The 21,422-nt window shown below is 34.2% G+C and overlaps 1 protein-coding gene across 8 annotated transcripts in view; it reads left to right on the forward strand.

The window, feature by feature from the left end:
* USP34 (ubiquitin specific peptidase 34) overlaps positions 1 to 21,422 on the forward strand; it is a 214,788-nt gene that overhangs the window by 20,742 nt on the left and 172,624 nt on the right. For all 8 annotated transcript variants that reach the window (XM_023532842.1, XM_023532838.1, XM_023532844.1 and 5 more), the window contains one exon: positions 18,843 to 18,930. In XM_023532842.1, the coding sequence (XP_023388610.1) occupies positions 18,843 to 18,930 (88 nt within the window). The remainder of the gene's footprint in view (positions 1 to 18,842; positions 18,931 to 21,422) is intronic.

The raw sequence follows: 21,422 nt of genomic DNA on the forward strand, positions 1-21,422 counted from the left end.
GAATGTCGAATGTCTATTCAGGTCCTTTACCTATTTTTTAATTGTATTTGATTTTTTATACTATTGAGTTGTATGAGTTCCTTGAATTTTGGATATTAACCCTTTATAGGATAAATAGTTTGCAAATATTTCCTCCTATTCCATAGGTTGATTCTTTTGCTGTGCAGAAGCTTCTTAGTTTGATGTAGTCTCACTTGTTTATTTTTGCTTTTGTTGCTTGTACTTCTGTTGTCATATCCAAAAAATTGTTGCCAAGACCAGTGTCAAGAAGTTTTTGCCCTATTTTTTTCAGTTTCAGGTCTTATATTAAAGTCTTTAATCCATTTTGCATTAGTTTTTGTGTATTGTGTAAGATAAGGGTCCAGTTTCATTCTTCTGCATGTGGATATCCAGTTTTCCCAGTACCATGTATTGAAGAGACTATCCATTCACCATTGATTATTCTTGGTTCCCTTGTCAGATAATAGTTGACCATATATGCATGGGATTACTTCTGGCTTATCTATTCCTTTCAATAGGTCTGTGTGTCAGTTTTTGTGCCAGCACCATACTGTTTTGATTATTATTGCTTTGTAATATAGTTTGAAATCAGGAAGTGTGATGCCTCCAGCTTTGCTCTTTCTCAGGATTGCTTTGGCTGTTCAGAGTCTTTGTGATTTCAGGAGAATTTTAGGATCATTTTTTCTATTTCTGTTAAAAATGCCATTGCAATTTTGAGGGATTGCATTGAATCTATAGATGGCCTTGGATAGTATGGATATTTTAACAGTTTTAATTCTGATTCATGATCACAGGATAGCTTTCCATTTACTTGTATCTTTTATTTTCTTCATCAGTGTCTTAGGGTTTTTAGTTTACAGATCTTCAGCTTTCTTGGCTAAATTTATTCTTAGGTATGCTGTTGTTTTGGGTGCTATTGTAAATGGGATTGTTTTCTGTATTTGTATTTCAGATAGCTTGTTAGTGTATAGAAATGTAACTGACTTTTGTATGTTGATTTTGTATCCTGGAACTTACCGAATTTTATTTTAAGTTGTTTTGGTGGTGGAGTCTTTGAGATTTTCATTATATAAGATTATGTCATCTGCAAAGAGACAGTTTTAATTCTTTTTTTCCAATCTGGATGTCTTTTATTTCTTTTTCATGTCTGATGGCTCTGTTACTCTAGTACTATGTTGAACAGGAGTGGTGAGAGTGGGCACCCTTGTCTTCCTTAGTTTAGAGGAAAAGATTTTAGCCTTTCACCATTGAGTAGGATGTTAGTTGTGGTCCTGTCTCATATGGTTATTTTGGGTCCCTAGACTCAATTTCACTGTGTTTTTGTGTGGAGGCTTCCTACATCAACAAGCAGTTCTTGGACCACCAGTAAGGTGTTTGAGAGTTTGACTTAATTCTGCTCAGTTCTAACACTATCTACACAGAAATATCATCAAGTTCCACAGATAAAAAAAGAGCTCAGTCCCATAAGACCACCTTCCACTTCAGAAAACAATCATAAGCCCAGATTGTTACCTGTACTTCTGACTGGTTATAAATTAGAGGTTCCCATGATCCCTTCCTTGGGTTCCATTAACTTGCTAGAATGGCTCACAGAACTTAGGAAACCTGTCTACTCACTAGATTACTGATTTATTACAAACAATATTAAAAGATATGAATCAACAGCTATGTGACGAGATGTATAGGGTAAGATTCTGATTAAAGAAGCTCTGTCCTGGTGGAGCTTGGGGCACAGCATGGTCACGTGTAGAAGCAAGTGTTCTTGTTCTTAGACCTCAAAGCTCTGAACTGCCTCCTTTGGGGGTTTATGGAAGCTTCATTACATGAGCATGGTTGATTAACTCATTGGCTATTGGTGATTGATTCAACCTGTAGCCCCTCTCACCTCTGGAAATCAGGGTGGAACTAAAAGTTTTATCTTTCTATTCATGGTTGATTGCCTTGGAAAACAGCTCCCCTCTCTAGGTGTTTTACCTTCATTAACATGAACCAAATTGTGGAAGAGAGGGGCTTGTTGTGGTACCCTTTTTACTTTTATGGCTCTTAAGTGTTTTCAGGAACTGAGGATGAGACCACATATTATAACAAAATATGTTCCCGTTGCTCTGGGATAGCTCAGGAAATTCCAAGGGTTTTGGGGAGCTGTGAGCTAGAAACTGTGGATGAAGACCAAATATACATGAGAAATATATTTTGTTCCTCTGAATGACCAAATATACTTTTCTTACAAATTACAGCATTGTGATGGCCTTTGTTATGTTGAGGTACGTTTCTTCTATACCTAATTGTTGAGAGGTTTTATCATGATGTTGTTTTATAAAATGCTTTTTGTTGCATTTATTGAGTTGATCCTAACATTTTTATCTTTCATTCTTTTAGTGTGATGTATCACATTTATTGATTTGTGTATGTTGAGCCATCCTCACATTCCAGGGATGAACCCTACTTGATTGTGGTGTACAATCCTTTTAATATGCTGTTGAACTTGGTTTGCTAGTATTTGTTGAAGAATTTTTGCATCTAGTCATCAGGGATATTAGCCCATAGTTTTCTTTCCTTGTAGTATTTTTTTCTGGCTTTGGTATCAGAGTAATACTGTCCTTGCAAAATAATTTTGGGAAAGTTCCCTTCTCTTCAGCTTTTTTGGAAGAGTTTGAAAAAGTTTGGTATTACTTAGCCTTTAAGATTTCACTGCTGAAATCATCTGGTCCTGGACTTTTCTTTGTTGGAAGATTTTGATTACTTGTTATTGATCTGTTCTTATTTTCTATTTTTTCCTGTTTCAGTCTTGGTAGGTCATATGTTTCTAGAAATTTATCTTTTTCGGTTTTCCAATTTGTTACAATTGTCACTTAGGATCTGTGGTATCAATGCCTGAGTTGTCTCTTCTTTCATTTTTGATTTGATTTGTGTGTTCTTTTTTCCTTAGTCTAGCTAGAGATTTGTCCATTAAAAACAAATCTTTTCAGGAAACCAGCTCTTAGTTTCATTGGTTTGTTTTCCTATTGTTTTTCTAGTCTCTGTTTCTCCTCTGATCATTGTTATTTCCTTTCATCTGCTAACTTGGGGCTTAGTTCGTTCTTTTTTTAGTTCCTTGAGGTGTAAAGTTAGGTGTTTGAGATTTTTTTTCCTTACTGTAACATTAACATAAGTTTCTCTCTTAGGACTACTTTTACTACATTTCATAAGTTTTGGTATGTTGTGTTTTTATTTTTTTATTTCCTTTTGACAGCTTGACTCATTGATTGTTCATCAGTGTGTTTAATACCCACATATTTGTGAAGTTTCTAGCTTTCTTCCTCCTGTTGATTGCTGTTTTATACCATTGTGGTTGGAAAAGATACTTGGTATAAATTCAGTCTTCTTATATTTGCTAAGACTTGTTTTGTGACCTAACATATGGTCTATCCTGGAGAATGTTCTCTGCATTTGAGAAGAATATGTGTTCTGCTGCTGTTGTATGGAATGTTTGGTGTATGTTAGGTTCATTTGTTCTAAAGTATAGTTCAAATCCAATGTTTCCTTATTTTCTGTCTGATCTGTCTATTGCCGAAAGTGGGTTATTGAAGTCTCTTACTATTATTGTAATGTTTGTGTTTCTCTTTTGGTCTGTTAGTGTTTGCTTAGCATATTTAGATACTCTCATGTTAGTTGCATGAATGTTTACTGTTGTACCATCTTTATGAATTGATCCCTTTATCATTACATAATGACCTTCTTGGTCTCTTTAACAGTCTTTGGTTTAAAGTCTTTTTTTTCCTGATAGAATTATAACTACCCTTTCTTTCTTTTTTTATCCATTTGCATGAAATATATTTTTCTATCCCTTCACTTTGAGTCTATATGTGTCCTTACAGTTGTAGTGAGTCTTGCAGGCAGCATCTGGGATCTTGTTTTTTTAAATCTATGGAGCCACTCTATGCCTTCGATTGGAGAATTTATTTCATTTACATTGCAAGTAATTATTGATAGGTAAGTTGTTACTACTGTCTTTTTATTGTTTTCTGGCTATTTTGTACTTTCCCCCTTTTTTTCCTTTCTCTCCTGCTTTCTTTCTTTGTGAATTGATGATTTCCTTAGTGGTTTGCTTTGATTCCCTCTTCTATTTTTTTGTGTATCTACTGTAGATTTTTGCTTTCTGGTTACCAAGAGGCTTACATAAAACATCTTATAAATAGGATGGTCCGTTTTAAGCTGATAATAACTTTGATTGAATAAAAAAAAAAAACCTCTCTCCTTTTACTCTAATCCCCCTAATGTTTTGTTTTTGATATCCCAGTTTACATCTTTTTATTTTGTTTATCTATTAAAAAATTGTTATAGCTATGGTTACTTTTAATAGTTTTGTCCTTTAACCTTTATACTGGATTTAAGAGACATTATTACAGTAATAGAGTATTCAGAATTTGACTATATACTTATCTTTACCAGTGCGTTTTATATTTTAATATGTTTTCATGTGCTAATTAGCATCCTTCCATTTCAGTTTGAAAAATTCCTGCCATCATTTCTTTGAGTATCTATTGATTATGAACTCTCAGCTTTCGTTTGTCTGGGATAGTCTGTCTTCTTTATTTTTGAAGGACAGCTTTGCCTGAAAAAATTTTCTTAACTGGCATTTTTTTTATTTCAGCACTTGAATATATCATCCCATTTTTCTCTAGACTTGAAAGATTTCTGCTGAGAAATCTGCTGATAGCCTTAAAGGGACTTCTTTGAATGTGAGGAGTTTTGTTTTTCTCTTTTATAATTTTATTATAAAGTGTATCGGAGAAGATCTTTTTGAGTTGAAATTTTTTGGAAACTGCGAGTTTCATCAACTTTGATGTCCAGATCTCACTCCAAATTTGGGACGTTCTCAGCTATTATTTCTTTAAATAAACTTCTGCCCCTTTTCCTTTCTCCTTTTCTCATTCTGAGACTCCAGTAATACATAGATTATTTCTTTTAATTGTATCCTGCAATTCCCATAAACTTTCTTTACTCTTTTTTCTTCTTAATTTCAAATGACTTATCATATACTTCACAGATTCTTCTGCTTGATCCAGTCTGCTTTTGATACTGTCTACATTTTTGCTTCATTTATTGTATTCTTGAGCTCCAGAACTTCTGTTTGGGTTTTTATTTCCTCTCTCCTGTGTCTTTTTTTAATCTTCTCATTTTATTCATGTATTATTTTTCTGATTTCATTGAATTCTCTTTCTGTTTTTTCCTGTATGTCAGTGAGCTTCTTTAAAAGGACTATTTTGAATTCTTTATTGGACAAATCGCAGCTCTCCATCTCTTTGGGGCTGATTACTAGAAAATTAGTGTTCCTTTAGTGGTTTCATTTCTTTGATTTTTTTTTTCATGTTCCTTGAAGTCTTGAGTTGCTGTTTTTGCATTTGAAGAAGCAGTTACTTTGCTGACTGGCTGAGATGTTCCTTTTGTCAGCTTTGTTAGGGACTGAGGCTTCTTCAGATTTTTTTTCTATGGATATGCCTCCTCCTCATTTCTTGTTCTCCCTTGAGGAGAATTTTTTTTTTTAATTAAGTTTATCGGGGTAACATTGGTTAAAACAATTATATAATTTTCAGGTGCACGTTATCATTTGACATCTGTATATTCTATTGTGTGTTTACCACCCAAAGTCCAGTTTCCTTCAGCTACCATATATTTGATCCCTTTTACCCACTTCACTCTCTTCCTAAACCCTATATTTGACCCCCTTTACCTCACCTACCTCCCCCCTCCTCCCCTACCCCACTAGTAACCACTAGTCTATAGTCCTCTGGTAACCACTAGTCTGTAGTCCATGTCCATGAGTCTGTTTGTCCTGTTCATTTTGTTGCTTTTAGCCCACATATAAATGATATCTTGTGATCTTCAACTTTTTCTGTCTGGCTTATTTCGCCTAGCATGATTATCTCGAGGTCCATCCATGTTGTCGCAAATGGCAGTATTTCATCTCTTCTTACGGCTGAGTATAATATTCCATTGTATATATGTACCACAGTTTCTTTAGCCAATCATCTATTATGGGACACTTTAGTTGCTTCCATGTCCTGACCACTGTGAATAATGCTGCTGTGAACATTGGTGTGCAAATATTTTTTTGGATATGGGTTTTCAAGTCTTTGGGGTAAATACCCAGTAGAGGGATTGCCAGTTCATGTGGTAGATCAATTCTTAGTATTTTGAGGAACCTCCATACTGTTTTCCATAGTGGCTGTACCAGTTTGCAATCCCACCAGCAGTGTATGAGGGTTCCTTTTTCTCCGTATCCTCTCTAGCATTTGTTATTGCTTGTCCTGTTGATTGTAGCTATTCTAAGAGGTGTGAGATGGTATCTCATTGTGGTTTTGATTTGCATTGCCCTAATAGCTAGTGATGATGAGCATCTTTTCAAATATTTGTTGGCCATTTGTATGTCCTCTAGGGAGAAGTGTCTGTTCAGGTCCTCTGCCTACTTTTTGATTGGGTCAATTGTTTTTTTGTTGTTATTGAGTAGTATGAGTTCTTCGTGTATTTTGGATATTAGGCCCTTATTGGAGGTGTTGCTTGCAAATATATTTTCCCATTAGGATGGTTGTCTCTTTACCTTGTTGACGATTTCTTTTGCTGAGCAGAAGCTTTTTAGTTTGATGTAGTCCCATTCATTTATTTTAGGTTTTACTTCTTTTGCTCTTGAGGTCAAATTCATAAAACCCTCTTTAAGTCCAAGGTCCTTGAGTTTAGTTCCTATGTTTTCTTCTATGCATTTATTGTTTCAGGTCTTATATTCAGGTCCTTAATCCATTTTGAGTTAATTTAGGGGTGTGGTAATAGACAACAGTCTAGTTCCATTCTTTTGAGAGGGCTTTCCAGTTTTCCCAGCACCATTTATTGAAGAGGCTTTCTCCACTGTATGTTTTTGGTTTCTTGTTGAAAATTATTTGCCCATATAAATATCGGTTTACTTCTGGACTCTCGATTCTGTTCCATTGGTCCATGTGTCTGTTTTGCTGCCAGTATATGCCGTTTTGATTACCGTCGCTTTGTAGTATTGTTTCTAGTAGTGTTCTTGTGGAGTCCTTAGGATTTTCTATATGGAGAATCATGTCATCCGCAAATAATGACAGTTTGACTTCTTCGTTTCCTATTTGGATTCTTTTTATATCTTTCTCTTGTCTGATTGCACTCGCTAGGACCTCCAGTGTTACATTGAATAAGAGTGGCGATAGTGGACAGCCTTGGCTTGTTCCCAATCTTAGAGGGAAGGTTTTTAGTTTTTCACCGTTAAGTATAATGTTGCCTGAGAGCTTGTCATGTACGGCCTTTATTAGGTAAAGATACTTTCCTTCTATACCAGTTTTGTTAAGTGTTTTGATCATAAATGGATGCTGTATCTTGTTGAAGGCTTTTTCTGCATCTGTTGATGTGGTCATATGATTCTTATTTTTTAATTTGTTTATGCGATGTATCACATTAATTGATTTGCGTATGGTGAACCATCCCTGTGCTTCTGGGATGAAGCCCACTTGATCCTGGTGTATAATCTTAATATGTTGCTGTATTTGGTTCACTGTTATCTTATTTAGGATTTTTGCATCTGTGTTCATGAGACATATCGGTCTGTAGTTTTCTTTTTTTGTGTTATCCTCACCAAGTTTTGGTATCAGAGTAATATTGGCGTCATAAAATGGGAAGTATCGCCTCCTCTTCAATTTTTTGGAAGAGTTTGAGGAGAATAGGTATTAAATCTTCTTTGAATGTTTGGTAGAATTCACTGATGAAGACATCTGGTCCTGGACTTTTACCTTTTGGTAAGTTTTAGATGATCGTTTCAATTTCCATACTGCTGATCGGTCTATTAAATTTTCCAGATCTTCTTGATTCAGTCTAGGAAGATTGTATTTTTCTAAGTACAGGTTAAAATGATGATATTCTAATCCTATCAGTTTTCTTTATTAGTTGGATATCTGTAGGAGGAGAAATTTTCTTTTATTACCTGCTTAGTTACTTTGAATTACCGTTAGTACAGGAAAGCAGGATAAATGTCAGATTTCTCCCTTTTATTTACTTGTTTTCAAGCAGTGAGCTTAGTTGTTCAAAATTTTAACATTTGTTTGATCAATTTTTTATTTTGAGAATCATTTCAAAATCATATGATTAAGAATAATGTTTTTTGCCTTTATTCACTTTTTGTGGATTATTTCATACAAATTTATAGAGCATCGATTTCTGATGCATAGTTTCATTGTTAGGATCTATTTAACTTATCATATATTGATAGACATTTAGATTATTTCCAGTCTTCTGCTATATGAAGAATATCTTGAATATCAATGCATGTTATTTTGGATGAGAAAAAGTGTGTAGGAAAAAGATGCTTAAAAGAATAATTACTCAGAGGATCATTGTATTTTTAATTTTGATAGGTATTATATTGTTTTCGGTGTTGTATGTAAGTACCTGTTTTTTTCCTTGAGTTTACCCATACTAGGTGTTATTTAAATGTTTTGCAAACCTGATAAAAGAAAAATAGCATTTCGGTGGTAAGTTGAAACCATGTGTGTATCATTTTTTTTCTTTTTTTTCGCCTGTTTTTTCCTTATGTTTTTTTCCTTAATCTCTTTGAACTCAGAGATTTCCCTGTTGCAAAGACTGCCTAGTTTGTAGTTTCTTTGAAGTCTTCTTTTTTGTTGTTTTTGTCTACAATTTAAACATTTTCTATGATTAAACATATTAATTCAGAACATTCAGAATGCCAGTCTTTATATCTGCCATCTTCCATGTCTAGTACTTATCTAGTACTATATTTCGATTGACCTTAAAAGTTCCCAAACTAATACATATTTTATTTTGTTAAATTGTCATTAGTTTTTTTGTTTAGATTTATCTACATGTTTCTTTTTTCCTTTACCTTTTTTTACCTTTCTTCTTGCTCCTGGATTTCTTTTCCTTTCCCTTTCGCTCCTCCTCCCCTTTTTTCTTTTCAGAGGCACCTCATCTGTTTTTTTCTTTCCATTCATGGTCTGTCATCGTAAGCATATATATTTGTTTAAAATTTTATTTCACCATTCCTTTTGAGGTTTCCCTGTGTATAAAATTCTAGATAGGATATTATTTTAACAACTGAAGATTTTATTGCTTTGATCAGAAGTCTGCCTCTCAGTTTTAGGTATTCTAGGTATTAGTCTTTTCTTTTCTCTGAAGCTTTTACTAAAGCTTTTTATCACAAATTTCAAAGTTAGAAAAGAATAATATAGTTAAGATATAAAAAGTTAAATTTTGTCTGACAAGAGTTCACTCAAATTTATAACTGTATAATACCTTTCTTAATTGGCTTATTTTTTTTTTATTTTGGGCCTTTGATTTGCATTTTTAATGTGTTCGTAAACCCAGGTCTAGTAGTAGATTATTTAACACCACTTTCAAGGCAGCAGATTTTAAAGTGTTTATGGTTTTTTATTGTGTATAGAATTTTCTGACTGCATCTTGTATTAATTATTGAGTCAAGCCTTAGATATATTGGCTTAACAGCTTTATTTTACCTCTTCATTTCCTTATTTAGCCATTATCCGGAATATAATAGCTTTCTCTTTTAATTCTCTGAACCTTTGCACATGATGATCCTTTTGACTAGGATTTCATCCCCTTCAGGCATGTGTCATTGCCCTTCCATCCTATTTTTTTCCCACTATTCTTCTTGCTTTCCTTTTTCCTAACTTTTTTCAGTTTAGTTGCTACTAGTTTTAGGAAACTTTCTTCACCCCTTTACAAGGATTTGTTTTCATGTCTAGCTCTTTAGATTAAAAAAAAAAGTTGGAAAGAATTGATGATGAGTTGTATAAAAAAAGTTCTCTTGAATTAGGTGTGGTTATGCCAGAAAGATTGGGAAATTTTAAGAAATCTAGAAAGTGTTTTGTATTTATATTGCTCTGAAAATTGAGTAAATGTTCAAACCAGTATAATAGAAAGCTGGAATGGAAATGATAGGAGACAGGGTACTTCTTTTTTTTTTTTTTTTTCAGTATCAGATAAAATGCAGGACTCTAGTCAGTGGATCAAAACTGTAAGAAAAAGCCTTATAACAAAAGATTGGTGAATGTGCATTAGTGGTTTTAAAATCACGTTAGTCGAGCAGGTTTTATATACCCAAGGAACAACTCAGGCCAGAAGTGCTGGCCAGTACCTGGAGCTGTTTGTACTTATTTCTACTATTTCAGACACCTGTGTTGGCCTTAGTGCCTAAACTTGATGCTGGCTAGTGTTCTTGTTAGGGCCCAGCTTCTTGTAGTTCATGTTTTTTTGAGACTTTGCTGAAAGTGCCTTTCTTATGGGCTTCTAAGAGTTGAGGGAAGGAATTCTCTGGACCTGAAATATATGAGGTTGTGTTCACCTTTGGCCTGATCAGTGGTAATGGATTTTTCTTCAAATGAGTTGTGATATTGTATATGAGAATACTCACTCTCTGCTTGGAGTAAGATCTGGGTCATAGCTACCGTAGCAAGGTTTCTTATGAGACCTCTGTGTTATACCTCCCATCTTCTCAGTGTTTCTTCTTGGGGTTGTACATGTTTTCATACTATCCATTTCTGATCATTTTTATGAGCATTTTCTTTTTTTAACCTTCAAAGCGAACCGTTGTCACCCCATTCCCACCTCTCTACCCCATTCATTGTCGGGTGGGTATATTTCTTTTAGTTAATGAATTTTCTTTTCTTCCTTTTGGGTCATGGGATCTCTGGCACTCTTGGGTACTGCCCAGCATTGATGTTTCCAATACTACTTTGATTATACCTATGTGACAGTTCCCCCACCTGACTTGCCCTCTTCCCTGTCAAGGTGGTTGACTCTTTAGGATTGGAAAACAGTTCATTCTATATAGGGAAAGGTTGAGGATTTCCAGGTGAAGTTGCCTGCTCTGCCTCCCTTCTTTCTTCCTTTCATTTATTATACTGTGGACTTTAATGGATCTCTGATGATTTAAAAAGATCAGTGGCTTATTTTAAACTGCAGTATGGGCTTTTCTATCTTTTTTTATTAAAATTTTTAAAAAAAATTCTTTTGCAATTACAGTTGACATTCAGTATTGTATTAGTTTCAGGTGTACAGCATAGTGGTGAGACATTTATGAAGTGAGCTCCCAATTAGTACCCACCACACATAGTTATTACAGTATTATCGACTATATTCTCTATTCTGTACTTCATATCCCAGTAACTTCTGTAACTACCAATTTGTACTTCCTAATTCCTTCACCTTTTTTTACCCATTCCCCCAACTCTCCTTCCATCTGACAATCACCAGCTTGTTCTCTGTATCTTTGAATCCGTTTCCATTTCGTTTGTTCATTTATTTTGTCCTTTAGATTCCATATATATGTGAAATCATATAGCATTTGTTTTTCTCTGATTTATTTTACTTAACGTAATGTCCTCTAGGTTCGTCCATGTCATTGCAAATGGTAAGGTTTCATTTTTTTAAGCGGCTGAGTAATATTCCATTGTATATGTGTACTACATCTTCTTTATCCAATCTATTGATGAGCACTTAGATTGCTTAATTAAAATTTTTTTAAATTGTAAAAAATGGAACAATTTACCATTTTAACCATTTTAGGTGTATAGTTTAGTAGTATTAAGAATATTCATTTTGTTGTGCAACAAATCTCCGGAACTTTTTCAACTTGAAAACCAAAAATTTCTACCCATTAAACAACTCCCCATTTTTCTGTGCCCCCTCCTCTTGCCTGACCCTGACAACCACCATTCTACTTTCTATTTCTGTGAATTTCACTACTTAAGATATTTTATTTAAGTAGAATCATTCAGTATTTTTTTGTGACTGCCTCATTTACTTAGCATAATGTCCTCAAGGTTCATCCGTGTTGTGCCAAGTGATAGGATTTCCTTTTAAAGGCTGATTAATATTTCTTTTGTATGTATATACCACATTTTATTTGTTGATGGACATTTGGGTTGCTTCTTCCTGTAGCCTATTGAGAATAAAGCTGTTATGAACATAGGTGTATTCATATCTGTTTGAGTTCCTGCTTTCAATTCTTTTTAATATATGTGCCTAAAAGTAGGATTGCTGAATCATATGGTAATTCTATTTTTAGGTTTTTGGGAAACTGCTGTACTGTTTTCTATAGCAGTTGTACCATTTTACATTCCCACCAACAGTGCACAAGGGTTCCATTTTCACCTGCACTTACTTTATATACATATTTTTAAAGAATAACCGTCGAATGGGCGTGAAGTAGTATTTCACTGTAGTTTTGATTTGTGTACTTAGTTTGGAAATCACAAAGTGTGAATCCTTCAACTTTGTTCTTTTTCAAGGTTCTTTTGGTTATTCGAGATCCCTTGAAATTCCATGGTGAATTTAAGAGCGTAATTTTCTATTTTTGCAAAAAACATTGTTGAGATTTTGATAGGGATTGTATTGACTCCGTAGATCTTTGGGCAGTAGGGCAGTATTGACGTTTAACATTGTTAAGTTTTCAATTGATGGCTATGAGATTTCTTTATTTGCATCTAATTTCTTTCAGTTTTGTGTAGTTTTCAGTGTATGAGTCTTTTGCCTTCTTAATTAAGTTTATTCCTGTCTTTTATTCTTTTTGATGCTAGTGTAAATAGAATTGTATTCTTAATTTCCTTTTCAAATTGTTCATTGATAGTATATAGAAATGCAATAGATTTTCTTTTCATCGTTAATAAAAACATTTATTTTGCATTTTATGCAGAGCAACCTGAAGTCTGCATCATGAGAAGTTACCCTGGGATTTATAGACAGTGTGTCCATCTCAACAGTGTGGTTCTGGGGATTAGGGCTCCATACAAATACAGGCAGGAGTTGTGAGGGAGAAAGGGGGCACAACAAGAGTGTATTTAATCTTTTCTTAAAGGAAAATCAGTAGAGCATTCTGAATCACTGAAAACCTGTGCAGTTGGGGCTTCTTAAACAATATTTGAGCTCTTAGGGAAGGGGCAGGATAAGGACCTTGATAAATAAAGGGATATTTTCTTGTGACAGGGGTGAGGAGGGATGCAGTATATTTTTGTGTGTTGACTTGTGTCCTGCTACCTTACTGAATTCATTTATTCTAATAGTTTTTTTGTGAACTCTTTAGAGTTTTCTACAGATAAGATCATGCCATCTGTGAACAGATAGAATTTAGTTCTTTCTAATTTCTTCTTGCCTAATTGCTCCAGCTAGAACTTCCAGTATTATGTTGAATAGAAATTGTGAAATTGGCTTTTTCTTGGTCCTGATCTTAGGAGAAGCTTTCAGTATTTCACTATTGAGTATGGTGTCTGGAGAGCTCTGTTGTCTATCTCTGATAAGAAGTCTTTCCCTCCCCTTTCTGGTTATGAGGTAGTTTTAATGGATTAAGTTTAAACAGTTAGGCTATCACTTGGACCCAAGCGGGGGATAGGTGCCTGACCACACATATGTTTTTCCCTCAAATATATGCCGTTTATGTCTTATGTTATAGAAAGATGTGATCATTTCAGCTGTCTGTTCCCTATTTTTAGGCTGGGAAAGGAAAACTGGTATTATGTACTGCGATTTCTTCTTGCTGAAATTATATAGACCAAGAGCTTGTTTTTAGTAATTGCCTTATCTAACCCCACTATATTATTCTGTCATGGTTGCTAGGTTTTGTTGTCAGGGTCTTCTTCCTAATGGGCAGTAGTATCTTTGGTTTCCAGGGCCTCAGGTGCTATTATCTTGTTACCAATTTATTTGGTATATACTTTTGTCTTGCGACTTTTCCTTCTCTCCCTGGCTAGAATTTTTGTAATCCCTGTTGGTCTAGTCAGTACTACCAGAGAGGAATCTTCCAACCTCCTACTTGGACTTCCAGCATTTCTAGAGCAGAGTAGGGGAAGAGTGCTGTAAGTCTCAATGTTAAGTGTATATAGTCTGATCTAGGACAAGGTGTGCTTTATTAAAAAAAAAAAATTAAGCTCATACACAATTGGTAAATAGAAGAAAGATATTAAGATAATGGAATGTCTGAAGAAACAGTGACAAAACTGCCAATCCTCAGAAATGCCTTTTGCTGTGTATATAGTGACTGGTAGGCAATAGTGAATTGCCTTCAAGGACCCCTATGTTTTCTGCATTGTAAAGCTATGTGGAGAAGGTCAAGTTGGTGCAAGAGTTATTAAAATGATGGATTCATGAGAATGATTGTATCTGATCTTTAATTTTTTGAGAAATGATTTTTATTAGAATTGAATACCCTCAGACACCGTTTTATCGAGCTGAAGCATGGACCTCATGGTTTGACGCTGAAGTTTGACACTGGTTAAGTACAAATGCCAATAGAGACTTAACTATGCTAGTGTTTTTTTAATTTTATTTTAAATCAGACCAGATACTTTTTAGCTGTATCAGTCAATGTTTATTTATTTTTTAAACCCTTTTCCCGTTTAGTGGAAAAAAGTACAGCTTGCTGCCAGAGTTAATTTAACATTACGCCTAGGAATGCGATGTTTTCTAGGCTTTGATATACTCCGTGATTGAGAATTGCTATATTTTGTAAATGGAAATACCACTACTAAAAACAGAATGCTATAAATAGAATAATGTCATTTGTTTTCGAAGACTATCGATATTCCAGAGTGATGCAAAAATAATAATAAAAGCAAGCTATTTCGTGGCAAACTTTGGGGGCGAGGTTAGGACTGTACTTCGTGAGTTATCTTGGGGTAAACGCTGCAGCCACAAGCGCCGCCAGCCGGTATTCTCAGGGCAAACGAGAAATGGATTAAGAAGCCAATATATAAAATGTTAACATCAATTAAATTTGGCAGGTCCACGTGTATCTTACTTTTAGGGTTTTTTTTCTATAGGTCTGACCTATTTCATAATTGATTTTTTCCAGTTAAATAGGCCAGATTTAACATAGCATTTATCAGACTAGTTACTGATTTTTTCAGTGCCTTGGTTATAAAATTTCATAGGTTTTGAGTAGTCTGCTTCTAACTTTGTTTTATTGTCAGCCTCATTATACTTTAGTGCAAGATTTTGTATCCCATGAGGCTTCTCAAGAATGCTTACATGACATATTAGGAAATGCCTGTATAGAGATTTTCAGCAGCCTGATTTTGTGAAAACCGAATCTCTGATTCTGTATCTCCAGAGAGGAAACTCTTTTGGAGATTGTGTGTGTGCGTGTACACACATGTGCTCACACACATGTGCCAGGGAAGGGGGAATAGAGCAGGTGTCTGCTTCTTAATAAGACTTTAATTTTAGCTCCACCTGTATTCTTGTTTTCAGAGGTACTCAGTGTTTCCAATTCTTGAGCCTTTCTGAGGTTTCATGGGACAAAATTAGCCTCCTTCTTTTCCCTAGTATCAACCTATATTTTTAGCTTGCTGTGGTTTAAATCAGGTATTTTCTGCCACAATTTGTTTTTGTCTCTGTTTTGTTTTCTCTTGTTTTCGTGGAATTTTGGGAGAGAGTGAAGATAAAATGATATATTGAATCTGACCTATTTAACTAGAAAAATAAATTATGAAATAGGTGACACCTATAGAAAAAAAGTCCTGAAGATAAGATATACATGTACATACCAAATTTAATCGGTTAACATTTTATATTGGCTTCTTAAAAAGTGAAATAAAAATTGACTGATACAGCTAAAAAGTACTTCCTCCTATTTCTTTGTCCTTTCCCCCAGATGTAACAATTCTGTTGATGTGGATGTATATTATTTGTAATGTATGTTTGAATTTGTGTAATGACATCTTTGTAATGTAATTATAACAACACATTTTTTGTGTGTTAAAAGTTAGCAAATTATATACTGTCCTTTTACAACTTTTTCACTGATCATTTTGGATTTGAATATTAAACATTTTGATATATAGAGATTTAGTTTATTAACCTCATTACCTATTTACATTCAAATCAACAATATTTACATTCTGTTGGATAGTACTTTTTATTTTACTCATCTCAGTTTGGGTTCTTCCTCTATCACTCTACTAGTCTTTTCTTATTTTTTTAAAAAAGTTCCTTTCCAGCTTTTAAAATTTTGTCTTAAAATGGTTTTTTGCAAACTACTCAGGAATAAAATACAAATGGTTGATAGTTAAACTTTTCTTTAATGCCAGTTTGAAATGGTATAGTTTGAATGTTCATAAGAATTAACTTCTGGATAATGGACCCTCTTCCTTTTTTGTTTTGTTTTAATTTTTATTAAATATATGTGCCTTGTTTAAAAAGTCAAATAGTTTTGTGAGGCTTAGAACAAAAAACAGCAGTCTTTTGCTGTAGCCTCACTTTTTCTTTCCTAGAGGTAATCACTTTCTGTTGTACTGATTTCCGCCCCCTGCCACTGCAGCTTTTACCTTCCTTTGTCTAAATCAGAGGTCTCCAACCTTTTTGACACCAGGAACTGGTGGTGCTCTTATGAGAATCTAATGCCTGATGATCTGAGGTTGAGCTGAGGTGGTGATGGCAGTGCTGGGGAGTGGCTGCAAATACAGATGAAGCTTTACTTCCTCGTCCTCTGTGCGGCCTAGTTCCTAACAGGCCATGGACTGGTTACTGGTCCGTGGACTAGTAATGGTCTGTTGCCTGGGGGTTGGGGACCCTGGTCTAAATGATCATATTGTTATTTATTGATACATAATTTCAACTGTTGACTTCCTCCTATTGGAAAGTCTATTGGTCTATTGACTTACTCTTAGGAAAGGAAGATTAGCTTTTTTACCCTTGCCATGCCTTTCCAAATGTTTTCGAACTAGTAATGTGTATTTATGTTATTAGGACTATGTAAATACTGTTCACTGCTGAGCCAGGTAGTATACTGTTGTTGTATTTCTTGACTTATATAATTTCTTTCATTCTTATATTTAGTAGTTGCCAAGTTTGTATGCATGTGTCAAGTTTCTGTCTGCATTTATTATAATTTCTCTAAAAGAGTAAAACTGGCATTTTAATCAAATATAAACTATATGGTTTGTCCCTCTACCTCAGAACCATCTTATCTAGAACCCTTTAATCTCTTGGTCCTATCTGAACTAGGATTCTTGGAGTTTGTGCACAGTGATCATCCTTTGATCTTTCTTCACCATCATCCTGTGGATTCTCTTTAAACATGAACTTTTTTTACCTAGAATGCTTTAATCTTTCTCTTTTTTAATGTCTGAATTCTTAACATACCAGTCTTTGCTTAAAAATCACCTCTTTAGAGAATCTCTTCCTGACTCCCCATTCTAAGGTGGGTTATACTTATTATTTGGTACACAGTACCCTACTTGGTTTCTTCTTGGCGTTTATCACAATATGTATGAATATTTTTATTTACCTCTTTTTGTCTTTTTCATAACTAAAGTTTCATGAGATATGGGGATTGTTGCTATTTTATTCACCATTGTCTCTCTACTACTTAGTATATATATATAGCGTGCTCAACAAGTATTAAATGAGTGTATATATTATGACTTCTAGACACAGTGAAGATTTAAATGCTATGGGCAATATTATCTTGTTGGACTTTAAAGATACAATATTGGAGTTGCCTCATTGTGAAAAAGACTATGGCTTGCAGAGCCTAAAATATTCCCTTTTGGCCCTTTATAGAAAATTTTGCTGATCCCTGATTTTGTACAATCAAATATTTTACATTAAAAGACTTTTTTGGATTTTTAGCCAACTGTATTTCTTCAAACAGTTTCTTTTCTAGTAGATTCCTTTCATAGTAGTACATAGCATATGCAAAATGCCAGTATGTCAGTCAGGGTCCGATTAGGGAATTGAAGAGGGAATTGAATAAAGAGAACTAATTACCCAGATGTTAAAAGGCTTAAAGAGCAAAGAGGGAACCTGAAGGACACCCAGAGAGATGGTGATGGTGATGGTGATGGTGGTGGTGGTGGTGGTGGTGGTGGTGGTGGTGGTGGTGGTGGTGGTGATGGTGATTGATGGTGATTGATGGTGATTGATGGTGATTGATGGTGATTGATGGTGATTGATGGTGATTGATGGTGATTGATGGTGATGGTGATGGTAGCAGCAGGAAACATCCATTCTCCCCTGAGTCTGGGAAAACAAAGAGGGTTAGAATGTAATTGCTTAGAGGTGGGACCTGTGAAGGAATCTGGGACTTCAGGGAAGGATGCTGCCTGGCCACTGCTGATACCTCTGAGAGAAGGGTACCACGAGAGGTTTTTATAACTGGAGCCTCTAATGAGTACTGCTGATGAGTGATGCTTTCAGATACAGCAAACTAACAAGTCTTTTTTTTCCTGCTCTCCAATTGTCTTCTAGTGCTGTGTAGGCACTGGAGGAAGATCTTAACAGGAAACCAGCTGAAAATAAAAAATGTAGTTTGCAGAGTCCCAGTCCCAGAGTCCCAAAGCATAGAAGAGAAGGGTGGATTTGAAGTTGAGAGACAATACCAGAATAACTGCAAAGTGTCTTTTTTTCCTGCTAAGAATTACAACTGTTAAAAATCTCTTCTTCATGGTCAACAGACTAGTGGTTACCAGAGGGTAGGGAGGGAGCGGGGAGGTAGATGGGATAAAAGGGGTTAAATATGTGGTGACAGAAATCTAACTGTGGGCAGTGAACACACAATGCTGTGTGTGTGTGTGTGTGTGTGTGTGTGTGTGTAAATAAATATATTACACCTAAAACTGGATTTTGTTAACCATTGTCACCATAAAAAAAAAAATCTCTTCTTAAGCTCAAATAGTCATTAAACCAAGATTTATTTTCTTTCATGAAAGCAAAAACAATCATTTGAAATATTTGCATTTGTAAATTTTTTTGGGTCAAGTATTGGCTTTAATACTGGTTTAGCATTATTCATAATTTAAAAAATTATTTTTTCTACTTTATTTCAGTATCAGATATAGAAAGTGGTGATGGACTGCAGCTCAGAAAGGAACATACTCTCAGAATATTTGCTTATATCAATTCCTGGACACAGAGGTATGCATCTTTAAGTATTTTGAAGACTAACTGTGAGTTGTATTTTAAATTTGCTTTGTCATCAAATTTTCCTTTTAGTATGTTGGGTTGTATACCTTTAGTTATTAAATGAATTTATCAGTATTCATTAAATCTTCTTTGGTTTTGTTTTTAAAACAGAATAAAAATTGATTTTTTAACCTCTATTTCATTATCAAGAAATATGGGAATGATCAAAATTCTAAAAATAGTTATTTTGTGAGATTAAAGAATTGTTATGACATAGAGACCTGAAACAAACTTAATCCTTTAAAAAAATTACTAGTGTGGTAGAGGACACTTTGACTCTTCTGGAAGTTTCTATTTATTCCTTTTCCAGAACAATTATGTATATTAAACCCATTTAAAAATAATACATATATTGAGAATATAGAGAATAAATTTTATACTTTAGGGCACACAGTCATTAATATAACCAAAGTTTGTAACAAGGATTTGCAAATTCCTGTTCCTCAATGTGATTTTAGCTGGTCATGGCTGAAAATTCTTCTCTTTTGTGTGCCTATCCTGTTTAAAATTCTTAGTTCTTCTAAAATTTTTATGGGTAAAGAATGTTTGAAGCATTGTGTGTAGTGATTAACGAACATGTTAAATGCAGTGATAACATAAATGAACATCCTGAGGCACACCATCTAGCCGATGATAGTTTATCAGAATGATTTAATTTCAGAAAGCATTTGCTCTGCAATAACATCCCTTTTCCATATATGTTTTTCCTTTTGTCAATAAAATTGCTACATAAATTCATTCCAAAAAATATTATAGATTTTAGTTATTTAAAACTTATGTGCCATCTTTATTGGCATCTCTTTTCAGTCTTGACCACCTGAATTTCTTTTTACTAAGTTTAGAATTGGTTGCTGTTCTTTCATTATCAGTAAAATAGATGATTTGGATGTTACAATGCTAATATATTAATGATTTAAAATTAACATTAATAGCCTAAAGGATTTGTGAGAAATGTTGCATCTGAGTCATTTTGAATTTATTTATTGTAACTACAGCTAGATGGCAACATGTTATACTAGGATAAAAGCATACTTTTAATTTTAGGATTTATGGCTGTGCCACTAACTAAAATGAATTTCACAGAAATAATGTCATCTTACTAACATCTCACAGAGAAATATTATTTTAGTAACACTAATTATTGGTGGAGCTGAATGAGAATTACATTTTCACATTTGTAGTCCACTTTTATCTTAGATACTCAACCCTGTGTCAGGAATTTTTAACCTGAGATCTGTGGATGGGAATGAAATTATAACGGAAATTTTGATATGTACAGTTTTAGACAGTAATTTCTAGGTTTAATCAGAATATCAAAGTATGTTTGCCTCCCAACTGTAGAGATGTTCTGCTTTTATTTCATTCTGCTCCAAGTATAGTGGTAAAGAGTATGACCTTAGAGCCACATAGAGGTGGATTCCAGTCTTTGCTTTATCAGCATGTGTATTGGATGATTATGACAAAATAGATAACTTCTGTAAGCTCTTACCACCTCATTTGTGAAATGAGAATAATAAGCTACATTCTCTTAGGTTGTGAAAAAATAAAATGCTTATTAGCACAATATCTGACAGAAGAACTTAACACGCATTTTAATTAAAATTCTTAAAATTTATTTAAAAAATGAAATATGTATGGGAGGATACATAAGCTAATATGTGAAAAGCTGAACTAGAAACAGTGTGTACCATTTATAATTCTCTTCACATGTTGAATGTGAACATTTTGTAGCTGGTAGTAAAAAGCACCAAAAGTATATATAACGTTACACTCTTAATCGTTCGTGCTGATAGAAGAGAGAAGTGACAGTATAATATCCAATTGGATCACAGTGCTTTGTAGTAAAAATTTTTGCCTGTTCTCCTGCCCCCACCACAACCTCCACAGTTTCTTTCTTGGGCATCAGAAAATATTGTTTCTTAGATTAAGATTATAGGTAACTGGCTACTAACAAAACACAGTTGATCTACAAAAGAGTTTCTTACCATGGAAGTCCATAAATGTACCTTGGCGCACTAATGAACTCATGACATTTCATACAAAATGTTCTTCAGGTTTTCTTAGAGAAAAGTGGTAATAGCTCTCATATGATTATCAATGGTCAAGAATCATTTTTCTAATGTATTGACTAGAATATAGATAAAAGAATGTTCACTTAAAAACAGTATGTTGATAAGAATTTAATATTTATAAGCATTACAAACATTTTAATTTATATTAATATAATATTTTACATTATTTCCTCCTATTTAAATACTACACTTGTAACAATCTTTAAGAAAATACAGAGACTCAAAAATAGGGCAGGCCACTACTTGGAGTAACAATAGCTGTAACTCTTTTTGTCTAACCTCAGTATAAGATTGTGAGCAGTACAGTTTAAAATTTTACAAAATGTGACTTTACTACATGTTTATTGGATAATCTGATTTTTCAAGTACAGA

The sequence above is a fragment of the Pteropus vampyrus genome, unplaced genomic scaffold (assembly GCF_000151845.1).
Source record: "Pteropus vampyrus isolate Shadow unplaced genomic scaffold, Pvam_2.0 Scaffold91, whole genome shotgun sequence".
Taxonomy (NCBI): Eukaryota; Metazoa; Chordata; class Mammalia; order Chiroptera; family Pteropodidae; genus Pteropus; species Pteropus vampyrus.